The 22,879-nt window shown below is 46.1% G+C and overlaps 1 protein-coding gene across 1 annotated transcript in view; it reads right to left on the bottom strand.

Moving 5' to 3' along the window:
• Window positions 1-848: 848 nt before the first annotated feature.
• HDC (histidine decarboxylase) overlaps window positions 849-22,879 on the bottom strand; it is a 22,963-nt gene continuing 932 nt past the window's right edge. The window contains exons 2-12 of the mRNA XM_082453008.1: window positions 21,404-21,576; window positions 17,796-17,909; window positions 16,703-16,825; window positions 13,989-14,123; window positions 13,597-13,740; window positions 12,756-12,822; window positions 11,729-11,891; window positions 11,563-11,653; window positions 7,855-7,953; window positions 3,588-3,689; window positions 849-3,452 (exon numbers count right to left, since the gene is read on the bottom strand). Coding sequence (XP_082309134.1) covers window positions 2,706-3,452; window positions 3,588-3,689; window positions 7,855-7,953; window positions 11,563-11,653; window positions 11,729-11,891; window positions 12,756-12,822; window positions 13,597-13,740; window positions 13,989-14,123; window positions 16,703-16,825; window positions 17,796-17,909; window positions 21,404-21,576 — 1,958 coding nt within the window. The 3' untranslated portion in view covers window positions 849-2,705. The remainder of the gene's footprint in view (window positions 3,453-3,587; window positions 3,690-7,854; window positions 7,954-11,562; window positions 11,654-11,728; window positions 11,892-12,755; window positions 12,823-13,596; window positions 13,741-13,988; window positions 14,124-16,702; window positions 16,826-17,795; window positions 17,910-21,403; window positions 21,577-22,879) is intronic.

The following is a 22,879-nucleotide window of genomic DNA, read 5'->3' as shown; positions in this document are numbered from 1 at the left end:
GTTTTAAGGTGCATAAGAAGCACCTGGGGTTGCCAATGCTTCTAGTGCACGCATCCTTCGGAACAGCAAGCAGCTCTAGAACATTCTCAAACATTGCTGCCCATTAGAATCACCTGAGGACCTGTCAAAACTCCCAAAGCCCAGGCCCATCTCATAACAATTAGATCAAGATTTCTGGGAGTGAGAGCCAGGCATCAGTACTTTTTTTAAAGACTCCCAGGTGATTCCAGTATGCAGCAAAGTTCTGCGACCGCCGATTGAGAACAAGGGTAATATGAAACTATAAGCTCTTGACAAAGATTCTCTCCCGGGCCAAACTCTACCCAGGCTCCTCTGAGCCCTCCTCCCTACTGGGCCTCAACCTTGGCCTAGAAAGACTTGAACAAAACAGTAGCATAATTTCTAACAGCTCAAGGCCACACCCCTGGGATGGTCCTACATCCCCTTAAAATGCCTGCCTGAGAAAACACAAGGCTGCCAAAAGATTTACCGTTTGTTCCAGCCAACACCTGAAGATAGGGCCCCTGTCCCCCAGCCTCTGTGGGAGGGTAGGAGGCTAACTTCCATAAGCATCAGTTAGCAAACCCAGATGGGCTTCCCATGGACCGACCCCCTCTTCCTGCTTTTTGTAATTTTTCACATCCCTGACTCATACTAAGTCCCTGCGTGCATACTTCCAGTTCCCCCATTCTCCCTCTAAAATGCCCAGTGACCGCTGTACAGATCAAGTTGAGTCCAGTTCACGCCAGACTCTTTTTTCTATTGCAGTAGTTATTACTGATTAAAAATCTGTCCTTACTACTTTAACTAGTGGCCAGCTTTGTTTACCTTTAACACTGTTAATATAACCAATTTCAGAACCACTCCCTGTAAAAGCACCATCTGAAATGGAAAGAAAATGATTTTTTTGACCTATGAACTCACCATGGGTAAGCTGCTTGTGAGCACAGCTTTTATCTGACTATAGTGCGCAGGAAAAAAAAAAAAAAAAAACGTACAAATTCCAAACCTAGAGAAGGAACATTTAACTGTAGTGAAGGACTATAGGAGTCTGCTGAATGGTGAACTTCTGATCAAGGACAACCATGAACAGTATGGTCTGCTGGGAACAGCATGGGCTTTACTGAGGACAAGGAGACCTGGGTTTGCCTACGTATAAGCTGTGTGACCTGTGGCCTCCGTTTTCTCATTTATAAACTGTAAGCCACAGTGCCTAACTCAAGCTGTCTGCCTTCTTCATACCAAGGGCTCCTCCAAACTTTTTTGCTCACAATTCAAGTCAAATCTTCAGCATACTAAAAAGCAAAATCCCTAAGTACATTCATTTAGGTTCCAGAACATGCCCTGGTTAGTTAATCATTATTTCAGTGGTCAGCAAAGGAAACCATAAACAAAATGAAATGGCAACCTATACACTGCAAGGAAATATTTGCAAATGACACTACTGACAAGGGCTTAATTTCCAAAATATAAAAGCAGCTCATACAACTCAGTAACAAAAAAAAACAAACAACCCAATCTAAATAGACATTTCTCCAAAGAAGACATACAGATGGACAATAGGCACATGAAAAGATGCTCAACATCACTAATTATTAGAGAAATGCAAATCAAAACTACAATGAGCTACCACCTCACACCAGTCAAAATGGCCATCATTAAAAAGTCCACAAACAATAAGTGCTAGAAAGGATGTGGAGAAAAAGGAACCCTCCTACACTGTTGATGGGAATGTAAATTGGTGCAGCCACTATGGAAAACAGTATGAAGTTTCCTCAAAACACTAAATATAGGGTTGCCATATGACCCAGGAATCCCACTCCTGGGCATATATCTGATTAAACTATAATTCAAAAAGATACATACAACCCAATGTTCATAGCAGCACTATTTACAATAGCCAGGACATAGAAACAACCTAAATGTCCATCGACAGATGAATGGATAAAGATGTGGTACATATATACAATGGAATATTACTCAGCCATAAAAAAGAATGAAATAATGCCATTTGCAGCAACATGGATAGACCTAGAGATTATCATACTAAGTGAAGTAAGTTAGAAAGAGACAAATACCATATGATATCACTTATATGTGGAATCTAAAATATGACACAAATGAACTTATCTATGAAACAGAAACAGATTCACAGACATAGAGAACAGACTTGTGGTTGCCAAGGCATGGGAGGGAGGAGGATGGTTTGGGAATCTGGGATTAGAAGATGCAATCTATTATACATAGAATGGATAAACAACAAGGTCCTACTGTATAGTACAAGGAACTATATTTTACCCTGTAGTAAACCATAATGGAAAAGGAAAACAAATATTTCAGTGGTCAATTAAGTGACACAGGATATGTTTTTTTCAGAGACAAGCACAATTTATTTCCACATTATATTTCATGAAACTTGAAAGTTTCAGTGTCACAAGCTAAACCACAGAAGCTGCCTGTCAATACACCACCCTAGACCCTTTCTCTCTGACCAGCGTGCTGGAATCTTCTGGATCATGCTGGCTTAAACTCTCTATTTGTATCCTATCATAGGTAATGAACTCCTATGAGAATCTGATAAGAAATCATTGGCTTTCTCCCAAGAAAAATGCACATAAACATAAGCACATAAATTCAGCATACAATTTTGAGGGCTTCAGAGTCTCCCTGAAACACATTCATGGACTCTGGCTGAACCCCCTGGTCTAAACCATTGCCTGCAGAGGGCAGCAGGGCAGCTGGAGCCCACATGGAGAGCTGCATTCAGGAAAGCTGGGGACACTGTAGAACTTGATTAGTTTTTTGAAGGCACTTTTCTTTAGCATCATCATCTCTTCTGGAAACCTAGAAAAGATTCTGACCCGGGAGGAGCCGCCATTCTTCACAGAGCCATCTGTGGGCAGTGGCTTCTGATCGCCTACAGGCACACTGTTGCAACTGAGGGAACGCACTGCCTTCTTCTTATTCTGCACAGACAAATAATTGAACAGGAAGGAGGACAGCTTGTGCTTGGTGAGGTCTGGGGCCTCTTCTGAAAAGCAGTCATCAAGTGGGTCCAGCAGGGTTTCAAGGTGGCAGCTGCCTTCCCCTCTCAAGGGACTGGCTCCCACATGTGGAGGCTGTGTGATGATCTTCCTGGCCTGGGCTGGGTCATCTCCTGCCCCGCTGACAGATGGAAAGGACAGTTCCTTGGCCAAGGCTCTGGGGCCCCTGGTTTGGGGGATGAGGTTCCCCCCCTGAGGGCTAGGCTGGGAAGTACAATGCTGACTCAGGATGAGAGTGGCAGCATCATGAATGAGATTCCAGTCTCTCAGGATGTCATCCCTGGTGGTGAACTGGGATGTCACAGTGAAACGGATGATCAACTTGTCCTGGATAGTGGCTGGGATGAGGAAGAGACGGCCAGCTTTAGCTATTTCCTTTAACACACTTTCTGTGAGGCAATTAGGACCCTGTTTGAAGGATAAAGAGAAGTAAAATCTGTATCATTTTCCCTGTAAGCATCTCCAGAAGCCCAGTATTTACATTTCCGAGAGGCTGAATATTACCAAATAACATCCTTCACATGAGATGGAAGATGGCATTACCTTTAGACGAAAAACCACCAGGCCAAGGTGCCTCTTGGCAGGAATTTCAAAGAAAGGTTCGTTTCTGACCAGAGATTCAAAATACTTAGCCATTTCAGTACCCTACAATTGTGAACATCGAGAGAACTGAGATTAATAACAGGCAAGAGACAACCGTGCATAAACTTCCACACTGTTAAAGGGGTTTAAACCAGTCACACCTTTGAACTATAGAGACCTAAGTGGCTTCTACCTGATTTTCTTCTCCATTTGATTCTGCTCATATTCCAAACTATAAAACCTCCAATGGCTCCCTATGTCTTGTCACATTAGCTCCACTTTGAGAACTCATGTCTCAGGGCCCTCTTTCAACCCACCCCCAGAACCAGAAGGCTTGTGGGATCCTAGTTCCCCCACCAGGTATTGAACCCGGGCCCTCGGCAGTGAAAGCACGGAGTCCTAACCACTGGACCACCAGGGAAGTCCCAGAAGACATGGGCTTTGCCATCAAGGCAATGTACCCTCATATCCCGGCTTCACATATCTTGGCTTACAGACAAGCCAAGCGGGCTAGCAGGGGCCACAACCCAGCCCATGCTCTGCATTCCCAGCCAGGTGCCTCTTACGGGCTACAAATGCTCAGAGGAAGAGACTTTTGTTTCTCCTGTACATAAAGGCACCATGTGAGCTGTCAGCAGCCCTGCCCCCACATCCTAAGTCTACGTCTTCCCCTTGCCTCTCAGGCCTTTTCACCTCAAACGCCCTTCATCCCCTTTTTTCTGACATTCCACAAAGAACATATTTTTACATATCATACCCATGTACACCATGGAGAAGGCTTTAAACCTGTATAATGGGTACAGAGTTTCTGCTGGGGATGATGGGAAAAGTTCTGGAAATAGACAGCAGTGACAGTTGCACACATTGTGAGTGTACTTAATGCCACTGAACTGTACGCTTAAAAATGGTTCAAGTTGTAAATGTTACGTCATCTATATTTTACCACAATAAAAAAGTTTTAAAGCTTTGTACCATATTAATCTTTCACTGAAGTTATCATTTTTTAATTTCCTTTTTTTTTTTTTAACTTAGTATTACTAACTAAACAAGGACAGGACTTGCCCTTTCTTTCATTTTTAAAAATTTCTCCAGGCATCCAGAAGGATCTCAATAAAATATTTTCTAAATAATTGCTATCACCTGGTTCTCATACTGGGTACTCTATTTCAAGAGAAGTCAAAGGGTTTAGCTAACAAGTTGCTACAAACCCGATCCAGAACCACTTTCTCTCTCCACTGCATGGTCTGTTTAAAATGGTCTCCAATCCCTACCCTAAGCATTTTTCATTGTCAAGTCATAAGGCTCTCTCTGGGAAAGCACGCTGCTAAATGTTTTCTCACTGTTTTATACTTTTGCAATTTACTTTCTAATTTTGTCATGATTCTCCGCTGTGCCTCCTTCCCTCCAGGCCCATTTCCATCCTGTCCTGCCAATTTTGAGATCTTTCTGTGTAAATGTTTCTTAAGTCTACATGAGTAAGACATCTCAGGTACAGATCTAGAATCAGGCTAGCCAAAGACCATGAAACTGATACTTCTGAGCAAGGAAAGAGAGCCAGAAGTCATCTTTGTTCAACCTCTTCAGTTTCTAGAAAGAGCCAAAGGAAAGCGGCGTCCCCAAGGTAGCAGTGGCAGAATGCAGGTCTCTGGTCACCAAGCACACCCCCTACCATGCTCTGTTGTCTCCTGTAACACACGCTCTTGGCAACAAGAGAGAAGAGGGGCCAGAGGAGAGAGGAAAGAGCCCAGGCAACATCCTGCCACCAGAAACCACCTACCTTTACGGGAGATGAAAGCAGGGCTACAACCAGTGCCCTGTACCATCCTAGGGCAGAGGCAGGAAAACTGCAGCCCCCAGGCCAAATAGAGCCCCACCTCCTTCACACCCGTTTTTGTAAATAAAGTCCTTTGGAACACAGCCACGCCTATTTGTTAATGTACTGTGTATGGTGGCTTTTGTGCTACAATGACAGACTTGAATACTCACAACAGAGACCATATAGCCTGCAAGGCCAAAAATATTTACTATCTGCCTTTTAAAAAATAGCTTACAAACCCCTATTGTAGGTGATAGGAGATGATGGTGACGACAATGCTGACTTATTATCATTAGAAGAAGGAAAAATTGGAGGAGGAGGGAGGGGAAAAGGAGAAGAAGGAGAAGGAGAAGAGGAAGAAGAAAAGAAGAGGAGGAAGAAGAAAGAGGAGGAGGAGAGGAAAGGGGGAGGAAGAGGAAGTGGGAATAGGAAATGTTTGAGTACTTAGTGGAATATTAGGTCTTGTACTAAGTAAGGGCTTTATGTGTACTATTTATCATCACCATAAACCTTTGAGAGAGGTATTATCATTTTCTCATTTTATAAATTAGGAAGGCAAACACGGAAAGTTTAAGTAATTTGTCCAAGGTCACCAAATAGTAAAGGGTAGAACTAAAAAATCAAACCCATATCCCATTCTCTAAAGCACTAATCTATAACAGGGAGATACACAACTTGGTTTTATGTGACTTTCAAGAGCTCACATAATAGAAAATAGCCCAGAACTGTAAAGAAAGGAGGCCCTCCTCTCTTAAGCAGGGCAATTACCATCTCTGAGCCTCACCCATAAAATGGGGTTCATCAGGGTGACTGCCCCAAGCATTGTTGTAAGAACCTAATGAAACCCTATAAGTTATTTCTTTAAGACACTGTGCAAGTAAAAATAATTATGATCGCAGTCAAGCTGAAGAGATAAAATTAACTCACATCAAACAACTTCATTGTAGTTCCACCCTTTACTTTTGTGGGACATTGGTAGCTTTTAGAGCTCAGTTTTGCAGGTGTGCTTGAGTAGGTGGTCCTAGGAATGCCGAGCAAGCAGAGACGAGGGCGGATGGAATAGTCAGGGAAGCTCCTGGGAGGAGCGGAACTTAATCCATTAGCAACATTTGGAGAAGAGAGGGTGATCCAAGAGGGCAACGCACAGGTGAAGGCGCAGAGGCACACTGAGGATGGAGTTGGAACGGGTCAGTGAGAAGCCTGAGCTTAGAGGCTGATAATTGGGTCCTCGAAAGCCAGGCCCAGGAGTCTGGGCCTAGTGTAGGCAAAGGGGAGCCGATGGGAATTCAGGGCTCTGAGTTGGGAGAGGCAGCATGAGGGTAATCAGCCAGCACCTGCACGTTGAATATCCAGTCCTGAGTTGGAACCAAATGATAACCTGTAACCTCCACCACCTCATCCCCCAGCTACCTACTTTCCAGTCTTGAGTCTGAGGATAGAGAGAGAGCAAAAATGCCTAATGTCCCTGGGTGACAGCCATTCATTGATAAACATCCAGTTAACCAACACCTTGATGTTGATAACAAGTGTAAAGTTACCAACAGTAAGCCAGTCATACGTACTGATTCAACCACTGCATTTGGCCTTGTGTTTGCTTAATGAGGACGGAATTCCCTAGAGGAAAGGTGGCCAGGGAAAGACACGCAGAGGAACAAAGGACAACATCTTTGGAGTAACCCTGTTGTATTTATCAATAACTTTGTCTTTCTCATAGGCACTCATAAAAATGAGAGAAAATTGCTGCTGACCAAAATTCTCAGTTAAATTCCACCCCTTCCATGAAGACTATGACAGAGGAACTGTGCCTGTCTCATTCACCTCTGGGTCTCTTTCCTAGCACAATAATTCTGTTGTTGAATTGAGTTGAAATAAATTGTACCAAATATGCCTTCAGTAAATACCTCTTGACATCATGCAGGGATGTTTGTTCCAGACTTGCAGGTCTACATGTCCAAGCCAGGCGAGCCCTGTTTCTGGCATAACCATAATAGTGACTAAAATTTTCAGACAGCCATGACAATCAGAGTAATTTTTTAAAAGATAGGCTCCTACTCGGGCCACAAGCTGCCCTTTGATTTACTTTCTATTTCTTTCTCTGCAAACCAGGCTCTCGGGGCATCCCTCCCCAGTGCTCGATGATAGCAGAAGGGATGGTGAGACAGTCAGGTGGTGGGGGGGGGGGGGACACACCAGACAGCCCTCAGTGTCATCTTCTGCTCAGTGATCCTCTAGCTAGCAAACAGACGGCCTCCCTGAATCATCAAGTCCCAGGAGCTCACAAACAGGCCCAGGCACCTGAGCCATACATCACACATCCCCCCAGGGAAGGGTCTGCAGAGCAGAAAGCAGCCTTCCTCCCCACTAGGCCACAAAGCGAGCCTGGGCTCCTCCCAAGGTCTGCCCACTACATACATGTCTGATGTGCGCTTGAAGATTCTTCACCCCGAAGGACCGGATCACAAACCAGAGTTTAATAGAGCGAAACCGCCTGCTCAGGGGGATCTGCCAGTGCTAGAACAAAGGAGCACAGTGCCATGGTTAGAGACAGGGACCCCTGCTGCTCCCACACACACCCCTGAGCTTTGTCATCTGTCGTCTGCACAACCCTCCATGGATGCAGAGTGTCACCAGGATGCCCGAGGCTGTTGCTAAGGAGAAGCCAAGGCAAGATACACAAAGGCTACCTCATCATGTGGCCAAACCTTTGTCCAAGAGCAGCACAGGTAGAAACCAAGTCCATGACCCTGGGCCAAGGAGAAGACACTTTGCTTTAAATGCTGCTTTAAAAATCTCATCCCAGGCTGAAATTCAAGATAGGGGCAATACGTTTTTTCTCTAAAAGAACCTAAGCTACCTTGAATAGCAGAAAATAGAGTTTGATTTCTCTTCCCCACAAAAATGTAAAGTATAGGGTTCAAGAGCTCAGATGCTGGAGCCTCACAGACCTGGGTTTCTCCTCCATCTCTACCTCTTACTTGGGCATTGCTGCCCCTCTGGCTCTTCGTGAGACAAAGAATGAACAGCACCTCTAGGGATGTGGTGTGAGGAGAACCAGGGTGAAGGGCTTCACAGGAAGTTGTCAATAAGTCCTGGCTATTTAGATGATAAAAATATGAGCCACAAATCACAATGGTGTTTCTGCCTAGAACCAAGATGATTATTATTTAATTTCACTGCCCTGACCTTATTTTTCCTGTGACGGTCTATGCCCTCAGGAGGACACCAGCCCTCAGACTGCAAATAAACATCTATATCTCGGCCTTTGTTAGACTAAAACTGACCCTCTGTTCCTGATGACCAAATTCAACAGAGCTTAAAGTTCAAGGTTGCGGGCACCAAAGGTCTGAAAATTTTCAAACCAATTCCAAATCGATTTCTCAGATCTGTAAACAGAGCAAAGGGTTTAGCACACATTTGCAATTATTCTGATGAGTAGTGTGATTTCTAATGACCTCTTCGTCAAATGTCAGAAAGCATCACCACAATTTCTGTTGACTAAAAATAAATATTTTTCCCATCGAATATTTATCTGTTCCTCCATGGGATTGCCTAATCCTCAAAACTGTGCACACCTTCATCCTTTGCTCCAGTTTCCTGACCCAGGCACAGTTTGGACATGACCCCTTGGTTGATGGACAATGTTTCTCTATATCAAGCACTAAGCCTTTGATTTCCAAGCAAAACACTCCAGGGCTGAGGACCAGCATGGGGACTTTCTTTTCCCTGTAACAAGGAGAGCGTCAACTCCACCCTTTGTTAGATGGACACTCCAGATGGAGACTAATGAATGTATAATAGTGGCCTCTGAAAACATTGTTTTCCAGATGGTTATGGCCAATTGACTACAATAATTCACGAGCCAATTAAATGAGAGGCAGAGATGATTTTAATTTTGATTTCTTTACAGTCTGACCATATCCCCAGTTGTTCCTCCTGTCAGTATTCCACAACCAATCCATGCTGACCCAGCAGGGTGGTTCTAGCAGATATTTTCTGCTGGAACAGGAAATTTGGACATGGCTCTTCTTTAACTCAAGCCATTCCCAAGTCTCCTCTGTGTCCTTTCAAGGTTTTGCCGGTCTCACAGCCAAGAACAAGACAATTCCCCCTGCACTAGTTGGGGGGAGGAGAGGGAGCTTCCTGATGTCAGAAGAATCTAGCCTTGATTTTAGGTGGCTCCAGGGCCCGAGGGATGAAGTCCCTAAGTCTTCTCTCCCAGGATGCTGCTCTATTTCTGGCTCATCTCAAAATGGTTGGGCTTTTATTTAAAGCTTCAGCCACCTGGGTGAAAAAGAGCTTGGGGCAAGGGGCAAAGTAGCAGTGAAGACCCCCAGGATCATAACAGACAGCAGCTTCAGTTTTCTAGGAGTTTCTTTGAGACTTAAAAATTAAATCCATAGGATTAGAGGTGAGGGAAGGAAAAGATAAAGTAACACATTCTGGACCAGGGCTAAGAAAAGTATAATTTAATATTTTTATAAGTGATCTGGAAGAGAGAGAGCAATGTAAAATCTCTGAACTGATGGGAATGAACCACAAAAAGATCCTGAGATACTGTTGTGGACAAAAAACAAAAACACAAAAAAGTAACATAAAATCCAAAATGGGCCAAGGTAAGAAAATGCTCTTAAGTTATGATGATCCAAGTTCACTTATAGAAAAATGGGCATTGGGCTCCGCTGGTGGTGCAGTGGTTAAGAATCCACCTGCCAATGCAGGGGACATGGGTTCAAGCCCTGGTTGGGGAAGATCCCACATGCCGCGGAGCAACTAAGCCCGTGCACCGCAACTACTGAGCCTGCGCTCTAGAGCCTGCGAGCCACAACTACTGAGCCCACGTGCCACAACAACTGAAGCCCATGTGCCTAGAGCCCATGCTCCGCAACAAGAGAAGCCACCTCAATGAGAAGCCCACGCACTGCAACAGAGTAGCCCCCGCTCGATGCAACTAGAGAAAGCGCGGGCACAGCAACAAAGACCCAACACAGCTATAAATAAATAAATATTTATTTTTAAAAAAAGCATATATTAAAAAAAAAAAATGACTCCCAGATGGCAGACATTGCTCTTTGTGCTTCACTGTATTAATTCATTTATTCCTCACAGCAAGGCTAACTAAGAAGCTAGTACTGTTATTATCACCATCATTTTACAGATGAGAAAACCTAAATAGCTTAAGCCATTTGCCCAAGACCACACAAGTTAATAAATGGAGGAGCCAGAATTCAAACACAGGTCATCTGTGTTTTTAACCTCTTCACTATATAACAAATCTCTGCAGCTTAAAAGGAGAGCTTTTAGAAATATCACACCTACCATTTATTAATCATGTACCACATTCCCAGTAAGAAGTGATCTACATATATGTTCCCATTGCAGCCTCACAATACCCTGTGAAATCAGTGCCACCATGCCCATTTTGCAGATGAGAAAGTCAAGGCTGAGAGAGGTCCACTATGTCTCCCAAAAGCCCACTGCTGGTATGGAATTCCAAATCAAGCTAGTCTCACTCTGCCTAGCCTTGGCCATGTTATATGTAACTTATTAGTTTACATCCCTGTCTCCCTTACAATTAAAGGAAGGGCTCATCTTCAAACTGAGGAGTAAATCTGAAGAAGTTGTCTCCCCAAGAGATAGTACAGATTGAGAATGTGGGCAGGGTCGAGAGATTGAGGTGCAGCTAGTGGGCAAGGCAGGAATGCCTGGAGGCACCCAGAACCTCGGGAAGGATAACTATTTTGTCCTCGATGGGGACAAAAGGATGAAAACAGTTTAAGGAAGGAGCCTCTTTTCCTATCCATGGAAATTCTCCACCCTGCCCTGCTGCTAGGGAGTGAGCAGAGAAGATTATCCAGGACAGAGGCAGAAGGGAATTGGGAGAATTTTTAAATGCCACAAATACTCAGGAAACTCACATCCTACCTCAAAGGTTGGTTTCATTCTCTAGGGTTTTTAAAGTTTTCTGGGTTTCATTCTATATGCTTAGGCACAGCTTGAAACCAAAGGTACACAGTGGAAATATTATAGGATGGGCTCATAGTGTGAGGGAAGGAGACCCTCATCAGACTCAGGCCGTTTCCATCTCAGAGGCTGCCATGCTGCCCGTTCCTGGCCACTCACCATGAAGTCGGTGGCCGCACCCGAGTCGGCATGCCTGAGGTAGACGGGGTTCACGCTGAAGGTCTGCTGCAACTTGTACTTGTCCTTGACCCTGTGGGTTTCCAAATGGGCATTAGTAGCTGAGGATGGCTTTCCCACAGGCTGGGAGCTTGGCTGCCACACTCACCAGAACCCAGTACAGTCAAAGTGCACCATCATCCACTTGGAAGGATTAAAGGTGAAGGAATCGGCGTACTCGATGCCCTTCAGAAACCCCCGGAACTCAGGGCACAGGAAGGCAGTGCCCGCGTAGGCAGCATCGATGTGGAGCCACAGCCCCTCATTGGCACCTGAGGAGGCAAACGTCACCTACTGGGGGTGGCACTGGGGGTGGGAGTGGGTTGCCACCAGCCAGCTAAAAGGCATCTCTTACCTGGTCCATCCAGCTGCTGGGCTGCAAGGGAAGGGCTGAGAAAGGATGCCCATGGCTGATTGAGACACGGAGGCATGTGAACATGGGGGGAGGGTGTCAGTGCAAGGAGTGGGGCTGAGTTAGGCACGGCCATCCCTGCAGGGAAAGCCTACAGAGCCTCACCCTGGCCTTTTCTCTCACTGACCAGAGGGTCGACACCCTCTTGGCCTCCACCCAGAGCTTTCTGGAACAGAAACCAACTTACCACTGGCCCAGAGAGCAATGTTAATGCATCTAATACAAATGTTAGAGAGGGGGTGTCTCTCTTTCCTAGTGGATTTCTCGCTTGAGGATTTTGAACAATCACATTTGGGTTTCTTTTCTGCCTTTATCTCCCCCTCACCCCGTGGTTTCCCCTACCCTACCTTTTCATTTTCATTTTCTCAGCCTAGACTAGAAAATATTCCACTATGACTCACTCACCCTGTGTTCTGGATATGTCCTGCTTTAAGCAGATTTCAACATACAAGTGAGATAGTGAGAGACCTGAGGTCCTCCCACTGTTGCCTCTGAGGACAGGATGCAAGGGGGTCAGCTCTAACCCTTGGTCCCACCACTGGGAAAAGCAGTGACCTGGCTGCCTGGAAGAAGGTACTCATGACCTCTGGTGGCTCTTCCTACGCTCTGTGCATTGACCACGGAGGGACCAGAGAATTGCACTGAGCTGGTTTCAGGCTCTTGCTCTAGGGAACGTTTTAAAACTCATTACTTGTCTTCCTAGCCAGACAGGGCAGACACTTACAGATGGGGCCCAGCTCTGACAGGCGATCAAATGCACAGACCCCAGTGGTCCCCAGTGTGGCACAGACCTGGAGGAAAACAGAGGAAGTTAACATGGGAAGGTGGGCTCGTGTGACACATTCGGCCTGAAAAAAAAGATTTCATCACAGATATTAACAGCCCCATCCGTCCCACTAGAACAGGGTATGTTTCACACTATATTTTACCATGACCCACAGTAAGAAGTACATTTTGTATAGCAACCTAGGACATATACACATGTGTATTTGAAACAAAGGTTTTACCAAACAATGCATATTCTCAACACAGGAACGTACTCTCATATTTTCCGTTCTATTTCTTTTTTTTTCTTTTTCTTTTTAAATTAATTAATTAATTAATTAATTTTTGGCTGTGTTGGGTCTTCGTTTCTGTGCAAGGGCTTTCTCTAGTTGCGGCAAGCGGGGGCCACTCTTCATCGCGGTGCGCGGGCCTCTCACCATCGCAGCCTCTCTTGTTGCAGAGCACGGGCTCCAGACACGCAGGCTCAGTAGTTGTGGCTCATGGGCCCAGTCGCTCCGCGGCATCTGGGATCTTCCCAGACCAGGGCTCGAACCCGTGTCCCCTGCATTGGCAGGCAGATTCTCAACCACTGCGCCACCAGGGAAGCCCTTTTCTTCTTTTAATGTTGGTTCTGACCCACAAAATTTATTTCCTAACGCACTAACTCATAATTTGTAAAACATTGTATTTGAGGACCTTTCCGCTCTTGTTTGCAGCATGTTACTTACCTGAATTCTGCCAAAATTCCTTCCTGACCTCCCAGCTCTATCATTCTAAGCTCAGAACATGGTCTGACTTACAAAGACGGGCACCAAGCCCTGTTCTCTGTCCTCCCTGATGGCTTTCTGAAGAACTTCCCCTCGGAGTGAGAAGTCGTCATCCACAGGCAGGAATTTCATCTTGACCAGAGAAATCAAACCAGCCTTTTCCACCGAGGAGTGGGCCTAGAAGGACAGTGGAACGCTCTTAGCAGAGTCATCCTGGAACGAGCCCTCCCAGAAACTGCTGAAACCAGACCAAGGGAAGCAATCACAACATTTGACGTTTGCCTTCCCCCAGGGTTCCTTGGACAACCTCTGAGGCCTGGCTGCCCTGAACCCAGCGGGCTCATGTCTACAGGGAAATCACTCAAGGACTAAGACTCCAGAAGCCAAGCCCTACCTGAAGGTTTGGCTTATGTTGGGCAACTCACCTGGTCGGAGGCATAGGCAACAAGCCGGGCGTTCAGGGAAGACTCATCCGCCCCAGGCTCAGACGCTTTTATTTCCAGGATTTTGTTCTTCCTTGCTGCCAGCAAGGCGATCAAGGTGGATTCACTGACTGTGCTCTGCAATGGAAGAAGTTTCCCAGTCGCAGCCTCTCCACGTATTCCCTTGGCAAATTCCCCAGGTTTTGTAGGGTGTGTGTGTGTGTGTGTGTGTTTAATAGCTATTCCTGAGGAAGTACACAGCGCCTGCCTAAGGAGTTGCCCTTCCCCCCAGCTCACATGCCTCTTCTACATTCTACATTCACAACTTCCTATGCATTCCTGGGACACCTCCCTCTCCTATAATTTTCAGGGTAGTAATGAAAGCAAATTTTCAACATCTTTATTAGGCCACAAAGACCAAAAAGAGAATGTTCAGAGAATGCTAGATACAAGTCTGCTTGTAGATATGTTCGTTCCCCATGTTAAAAAAAAAAAAAAAAAGAACTTTCCATGTATTAGGTGTGGAAATGGAGTTTGTTTCCACAGAGATATCCCAGAGAGAGAGGGTCCTGGCCTACTTGAGAGATAACTTTGGCCTCAGTTCTGCTGCCAATGGCTCTTGTGACCTTGAGCTAATATTGCCCCTCCAGAAGGCTCGTTTCCATTTATAAAATAGAGAGCATCCCTTTAGCTGCCTACCAGAGTGGGAGTATCGATTAACCAAAAAAAGGGTTGGGTAGGATTTTGCTCTGGCCACGATTGTGGGAATCCTGGGGGCCACCTCAGCAACGTCACAGAAATCTTGATGATTTCTCATCATTCATTTGCTCAGTCTTTGGTGTCTTTGCTTCTTGAAATCCTTAGGTGACCTACAGCTGATTGCTCCCTGCTGAAAAGCCTAGAGACTGTGTCACAGGAAATGCTATAGACCAGATCCCACAAGATATTCAGTGGCTGAAAATTACTCCACAATTAGGAAGCCAGCAGAATAGTAATAATAATATAATAATACCACCTTCCATCTGTATAGCTATTCCTAGTTCACAAAACACTTTCTGCTATCGCATTTGCTCCTCATCACACCTGCGACACTTGTGATTCCTGTCTACATATGACAATAGTGATGCTCAGAGAGGTTACAGAACTAAACCAAGTTCATGTGGCTGATGGATACGGGAAAAAGCATGGTTTGGATTTAGACAGGGTCAGGTTTGACTCCTCATTCTTCCACTTACCAGCTGTGTGACCTGGAGCAAGTTTTTAACCTCTCTGAGCTTCCGTGCTCTTATTTGAAAAATTGGGGATGGGGCTTCCCTGGTGGCGCAGTGGTTGAGAGTCTGCCTGCCAATGCAGGGGACACGGGTTTGAGCCCTGGTCTGGGAAGATCCCACATGCCGCGGAGCGACTGGGCCCATGAGCCACAACTACTGAGCCTGCGCGTCTGGAGCCTGTGCTCCGCAACAAGAGAGGCCGCGATAGTGAGAGGCCCGCGCACCGCGATGAAGAGTGGCCCCCGCTTGCCACAACTAGAGAAAGCCCTCGCACAGAAACGAAGACCCAACACAGCCATAAATAAATAAATAAATAAATAAATAAATAAATAAATAAATAAATAAGGGATGACACTATTTACCTACAGGGTTCTTGAGATAATTAGATGAAAAGCAAGATCATGCCCAGCAGGCATTTAGCATGTTCTTCCAGATATAATATTTGAAGCTATAACTATCTGCTAACAACCCAGAAGGTCCACAACATGCAGTAATTTGTCTTTCTTGTGAGGGTCAGATTTTAAAATTGGTACAAGACTGGAGTGAGAGAGGGAGTCACTTAGCTAGCAAATGGGCCCAGCAAACTTTCCAGTTCTCATCTCAGGGCAGCATGGCTATTTTTATTTAATAGAAGAAATCTTTGAATCCTCACATCCACCTTTTGAAGGAATTATTATTATTATTATTTCTCTATCTTATATATCATAAGATCAAGAAAATTACACATTACAGAATAATTCAAGAATTTGGGGGTTCTCAAAGGTCTCAGAACCAAACCCTCATGAATGTCAAGGGTTTATAGATGCAAAAGTACCTAGCAACGTGCACTGTCTACAGGAGGCACCCCTCAAGCTCCACTGTGCTGCACTACTCTTGATAAAAAAAGAAATATTTGAACAACTGTCATTTGATAGATATTCAAAAGACAGATCTATAACATACATCGATCTATATTGTTAATTTCTCTCACTGCCAAAAATCTCCTGGACCTAAGAGGGAGAGAAAGAAGTCTCTACTTGCCTTCTCTCTTCTACTTACCATAAGGTGTAAAATGGGACAAGAGAGGGGAGCTGTCAGATTATAAACTAAGAAACTTGAATCAAGGAATACTAGAAATGTGATAATGTGTTGACTTTTTAATTTTTTTCAAAGAAAAACTAAAAGAAAAGTGGAGACAGTCGTGGCCATGGTGTAAAGGCAATGGAAGTCAAGATGGTAGTGGCAGCAAAGGTGGGAGCGGGGACTGTGGTGGAGTTGGTGGTGTGGGTGATGGTGGTGTCAGTCATGATAATTATGATGGTAATGGTGATGGTGCTGGCAGGGACGGTGGTGGTGTGAGTGACATGGGGGAAACTCCACGGAAAACATGAGAATCACCCGGGTAAGTTTGGCTTATCTTTCCCTACTTAGTCCCTGTGCTAGGAGGAGCTTTGCCAATGGAGGCACCTGCAAGACGCCTCCCCCCTGGCTGCCAGGGTGGTGGTGCAGGAAGTGCTCTGGAAGCCCCAGCATTTTTGCCAGCCAGTCCATGACATTCATCTCCAGTTCCGTGCACACAGGGCTGGAAGCCTGAAAGAGGGAAAGCAATGTCATCTGGATTGCCCCAGGGCACCAAGATGTCCCCACCAGCCCCAGAAACACATCCGTCTCTGCCTTGACCCTCCCCAGGCCTGTCTTGTCGCTGGAGAAGGCGCCACTTTTAGGTCCTGTAGCGCCTTCATCCTCTGCCAAACCAGAAAGGGGAAAGAGTGTGGGGCTTTGGTTCATGCCATCGTCAATGAGGTGGATTCTCCTGTGACTCCAAGGCCCGATGGAAAAACAGCCCTAGAAATGATTGCTTCCATTTGGATCCCCAAGTCCCTAAAATACCCAGCTGAAAAGCATTCTAAAGGCCAGGGGGAAGTTTTAAGACCAAGAAAGAAAGCACTTCCTCCTGGAAAAGATAGCAACTCTCCCAGCTTCCAACCCACTCCACCCACCCACCCCTACACACACACACACACACACACACACACACACACACACACACACACACACACACATCCTATAACAGTTCAGGCTTAAAATAGAGAGCTGTTCTAGGAGGCTTGTGGCACAATTTAAAGCTGATTGGTGCTTAAGGAGTTATTAAGGGAAGCCTTAGGGCATATCCCTAACCCCTCAAAGACAAGAGCAAGGGGAAGGTTGTACCCACAGGCACCAAAGTACTTAGAGAGTGTAACAAATTGTGGCAATAACCAGATCTTGGTCCAAATCTCATCTCTGTCTTGATGAACTATGTGGTCTTGGGGAGATAAATTACTTAAGCCTTCATTTTTTAATTCACCCTTACAAAATGGGGCCACTACTCATAATTTCACAGGGTTAAAGAATAAGATGAGATCATTTATATAAAGCTTAAGCTCAAGTAATGTAGCCATTGTTAATATCTAACTTGAAACCCTGTTCAGAGACCCGGACAAAATATGTCTGCCCCAGGATTTCACTTCCTGCCATGTCCCCTTTTCCACTGGTTATAGCAGCAGCCATGGTTACTCACCCAGGTAAATCCCAAGCAGTTGATGGCATCAGCCAGCATGTCTCCCAGAAGTGATGGCCAAGAGGTGAGAGCTGGGTAGTAGGCATGCATATGGGGGCTTTGCCAGTGTACCACCTGGAAGCAGAGCAGGTACACGGGTGGCACCAGGGGCAGCTACCGGCGGCTTTCCTCTTCCAGAGACCCTCCCTGGCAAGGGGCAGCGCCCACTCTAGAGACTGGCTGACACTTTTAAGACAACCAACAAGTGACACAAATCCATAAAAGTAAGGCATAGTCACAGTGTTCTTGCCGCCCACGTTTCTCATATTCTGAGCTAGTTCATTAGTGGAGCTTTGCACACACGCAGAGACCAGAAGGGAATATGCAAGATGAAAATTGCTATGGGAATTAGAGTTGTGGATTCTGGGTAGTGTTTGCATTAGTCTCCAAAGCTTACCCCCCGCACGGCTCCTACCCAGTAATAAGAGGAAGGGGAGACTGTGAGCTCTGGAAGAGCAGGTTGCTTGTCTCATTCAGTCTCTTGCAAAAAGTATCCAGAGTTCTTTGGGCATGCACTCTTGCAGAGGGCCAGTGTGCCTGGGTTCAAAGCTGTCCTTAGCTTCCCAGTGGGGATGGAGAGAGGAGACTAGAAGACAGAAGTGCCAGCCCAAGGGCATGGGAAACTGCCTCCAGGTTAACCCTTGAGCCCACAGTTAGATTAACCGGACGAAAGGAGGGGCCCGTGGACAGGAAGGGCCTCCTTCAACTGCTCTCAGAAACATTTTCGGTGGCTCATTGGCCTCACTGATTATCTAATCTGGCTTCATCTCACTGTTCTACAATCATACCCTGTTCGTATCTGTGTTCATGTCTTTGAGCAAAGTTGTGTCCCCTGACAGGAAGGCACTTCTCATACAGACGGGACCTTCCAAAATCTGCTAACTCTTAGAAAGCCACTAAATATTCATTTCCTCTATGAACCCTTCCCCAGGTCCCCATCCACCTTTGATCCCTTCCCCGGGCCCATGGAATGTTCTCATTCTAGATGTTTCACGCTACTGAGAACTCACAAGATAACATTTTAGTGTATTATCGAGTTATTCCGTGTACACAAATCCCTTTAACCCTTTAAGAGCAAGGACGGTGTCCTGGATAGTGTATATGGTAGAAGGAGCATAAGATTTAAGCCCAAGGACACAGGTTCCAGTCCTAACCCTGCCGTAACCAGCTGTGTGACCCCGTAGATTTATTGTGAAGCTAATGAACTTAAGCATCAAGGTCCCATGTTTGCATGGGTCTCTTTCAAGATCCATTCTTAATTTTTTTTTCTTAAGTGGGGAGGGGGTCCCAATTTTTTCATCCAATTCCCACCCCATAAAACCAGGATCCTCCCTGTACCTCTCTCAACCTCAGTTTCTCATAATAAAATAAATCCTGTCTCCTGGGGCTGTTGTGTGGATCAGCCTGGGAGGAAATTTGTAAAATGTAAAGCACTAATGTTAACGGTAAGCTGATCACATGGTGATGGACATATCACATATCCTGACTTGACTCTTAGATAATCAGACCTCGTCCTCCGACTTTCACCAGGCAGACGGCATCATAGGTAATGACAATATCTTCCACTTCCTATGCTTTATCTTGTTTAATTCTCACAGCACCCCTATTAGGTAGGTTCTAACATTATCCCTGTTTTACAGATAACAGTTGGGGCTGGTGGAGAGAGAGAGCATTCTCATGATCACGTACACCTCATAAGGACAGATGTCAGAAACCCAGGACTTCCTGACTCTGGAGCCCAGCACCTAAGCAGTTTGGCACCCTGCCTTCTCCCCCTGCTCTCCTCTCCCTCCCTCATGAAGAGTAGGTGGGGTTTCTCTAACCAGGGTTGGAATTAAAGCAAAAAGACAGTTTTTCTTCTCCTTGTGTCTAGGAGGTGGCATGGAGGGGGAAATTAATCCAGTTTTAAAGGAGGCGCTGACCCTAATGAGAAAGCAAAGGGCTGATGGCTTTCAGGCCAACTCTCAGAGGCTGGTGCAGCCTGAGAGATGAGATGAAAGATTGGGTCTTCATTACTGATGTGATTAGTGACAGTATTTTGGAAACCCTGGAGAAGGCCTTCCACCTCCTGGCCCTATCAAGAGGCAATTGTCTGTTCTAATAAGATACATAAGATAAGATAAGTCAGAGGAATGCTTATCAAAACAGACAGACCTCTTGGTCCAGAAATGAGCCTCTTTAACCGTACCCCCAGCAACTGCTGGAATTTCTTTCAGTCAAATGAATCAGCTCATTTCCATCTCTTCTGACAGCTGCTTTCAGTCTCACTACCAAATTACGGTTGGCCCCTCCACAGATTATATTTTACAGAATGAAATCCATGAGATAATCTTATCGGGGAGCTAGCCTCCCTGGTAGAGTTTTACTGATACGGAAATTTTCAAAATATGCTTACGAAATAGGCTGAATGGTCAGAGAGAGATGAATATTTGGCTTTGTACAAACTTGCCATCACTTTCTGTGTTTGAAAGAAAACAGAAATATCTCACCTCCGCCTCCAGGTGTATTTCTGTCACATCTAAGTCCAAAGCTCTTTGGGGATGATGGGAGCAAATACCAAGTCATCCTGGGGAAGAGCTGCTGGACAGACGTGGTTCATGACACCAGTGCCCCAAGCAGGGAGACCTGTGACTCTGGGAAGACAACTAACTTCTCTGAGCCTCAGTTTCTTCATAAAACATGGATCATAAGGTCCTTTGGGGATAAAACAAGCCAGTCTACCATGTGGCTAGTACAGTGCCTGGCACATGGCGTGGAGTACAGTAAAAGGCAGCCCTTCCGTGAGAGGAGGATGGTCCACTTTCAGCAGGAGCGCCTGGCACAGCTCCCGGTGCTCGGGGACATTGTCACAGCACATGGCAGCTTCAGCACAAGCCCCAGGCGTCAGCCAGCCTCTGTCTGTTCCCTGGCCCCACTAGCACTGTCACCAGGCTATGCCCCTTGTCACTGAGAGTATAGATGATTCAGGGTAAGCTCCTTCCTACTCCTGAAAAGCAGTTCAATCAGGAGACCTCCCTTGGTTAGGAAGGACGGGGTTCTCCACTTCATGGAAGAGAAAGGAGGGGGCTGACCTGGACTCGCTCAGCTTCCCGGCCCACCCAACCTGACAACCGGGGTACCCTCGGAGAGGTGTGCTTTGGCTTCCCTCCTTCCCTTTGGCACGTCTCAGGATTCTGTAGGAGAGTTCCCTGGCTCTGCCAACGGGGGCTTCTGGGACCATCTCCCACCTCCTCTCTCCATCTTGCTCCCCACATCCGTCCTTTCCCCTCGGGCCCAATCTTCACTACTCACCTCATCCCATCCGACTTCCACCCTTCTGTCAGACAGGCCCTGGGATGCAGTCCTTATTCCCTCCTGCTCCCTACCCAACTCTACAGGTCAGCCCTGGCACCAGAAACCTAATTTCAGTCAAAGTCCCGGCCCTCCATATGCCCAGAAGACAGTCTGGGATGTCGGTGGCCAAGGGGCTGAGGGCTTATCTTAGGGTTACCCAAGGCTTTCCAGGCCCATCGCCCCCTGCCCACCTACACCCCGACATCCAGAATCACCCTGTGGTGACTGCTTCTCACCCCGGGCATGATGATTCGTTCAATGTCCCCAAAGATGCTGTCCCAGCTGTCGGGCTCCTCGGGCGCACTCTCGGGCAGCTGGGCCCGCAGGTAGCCAGGCCTCACATCCGGAGTCACCCGCCGCTCCTGCACGCTGCTCAGGTACTGGCAGATGTAATCCACCATCTCCTTTCCTACAAGGGAGGCAGAGAAGCCAGGCTCATGTCCCCTGACTGGGCCTGGCCAATTCGTGCCCGTCGCCCTAGCATTGGGATCAGGAGACTGGGTGAAGAAGGAGATGGATTCATGGGTTGAATGGCGGTGGGTCTGACCCCCAGCACACAGCTTGTCTTCAATTAAAAAATTTAAAAGTGCGCAAAGGAGTGAATGAATGATGGAGGGAGTGTCTGACTCTATATACATGAATAAGAGGGAAAATCTCCAAGGCATCAAGCTCTAACACCAAAGTAAAGGATTTCTTTTTCCTCCCCTTCCCTTTTCCATATTAATCTTGATCAGCTCTCCCACCTTTCTTTTCTTCTCAAAAACAGAGGGTCTATGCATTCATCACCTTACAGATTCAGTAGAAACGCTGTGGCTCTTTCTATCCAGAAATTGAACACACACGCACACACACCCCCTATACTTGTGCCTTGTTGGCACAGATGGCAAGCTCCCACACTAGGGTCTGATAAAAGGTAAAAAATATATTTGTTCACCATTCCCATTGGACCAGTAATTCCCCACATTTTTGGACCCATGAACTTCTTTGAGAATCTGATGTCTTAATCAATTTATCTCCCTCGCTTCTGCCTCCACCAATACCTCAGTACCTACAACAGTTTTCAGATGCTCAACGAATTTTATCAAATGAATGAATAAAAGAATAAGGAAGAAAAACATCCAAGTCGAATACTTGAAGCCACTGCAAATTATCTATTCTTTCTTCCCTTTCATTTCTCCAGGAAAGGGTCTCTGTCTTCAGAGCCTCTGTCTCTTCATCTCTGTCTCTTTTTCTCTCTCTCTCATTGCTTCTCTTCCGCTCTGTGTCTGTGTCTGTGTGTTCATCTCTCCTCCCTCTGTGTCTCTCTCAATATCTATCATTCCTCCTTAGTACTCCCTAGCCTCCTTTTCCCCCTGCAAAAGAGGGAGAGAGAGTGAGAGAGACAAGGAAAGGCAACCCGATGTCTTCCCACTGCATCAGCTCATGCAAAATTCTTATAAGCAGGACCAGTCCCAGACAAAGCTGTGAAAACTTCCAGCACCCTTCTCTCTTCTTTGTGCTCTCCTCCAACCCTCCCACGGCCCGATGACTTTCATGACTGCAGCAGCATCCCTCCAGAGCTCTGAGAGCCCTGGACCTAGCCCTCCACTTACCCAGGGACCGTATGGAATGTTTTTGTGTTCCACTCACAGGATAAACATCCACAGGATAAACATCCACAGCTGATCAAACCAGCTCTCGGCTGAGTGCCTTTGGAAAGCAATGGTATAAGC

Source organism: Balaenoptera physalus (assembly GCF_965194825.1).
Source record: "Balaenoptera physalus genome assembly, chromosome: 2".
Taxonomy (NCBI): Eukaryota; Metazoa; Chordata; class Mammalia; order Artiodactyla; family Balaenopteridae; genus Balaenoptera; species Balaenoptera physalus.
This window is presented reverse-complemented; position numbering and strand designations above follow the sequence as displayed.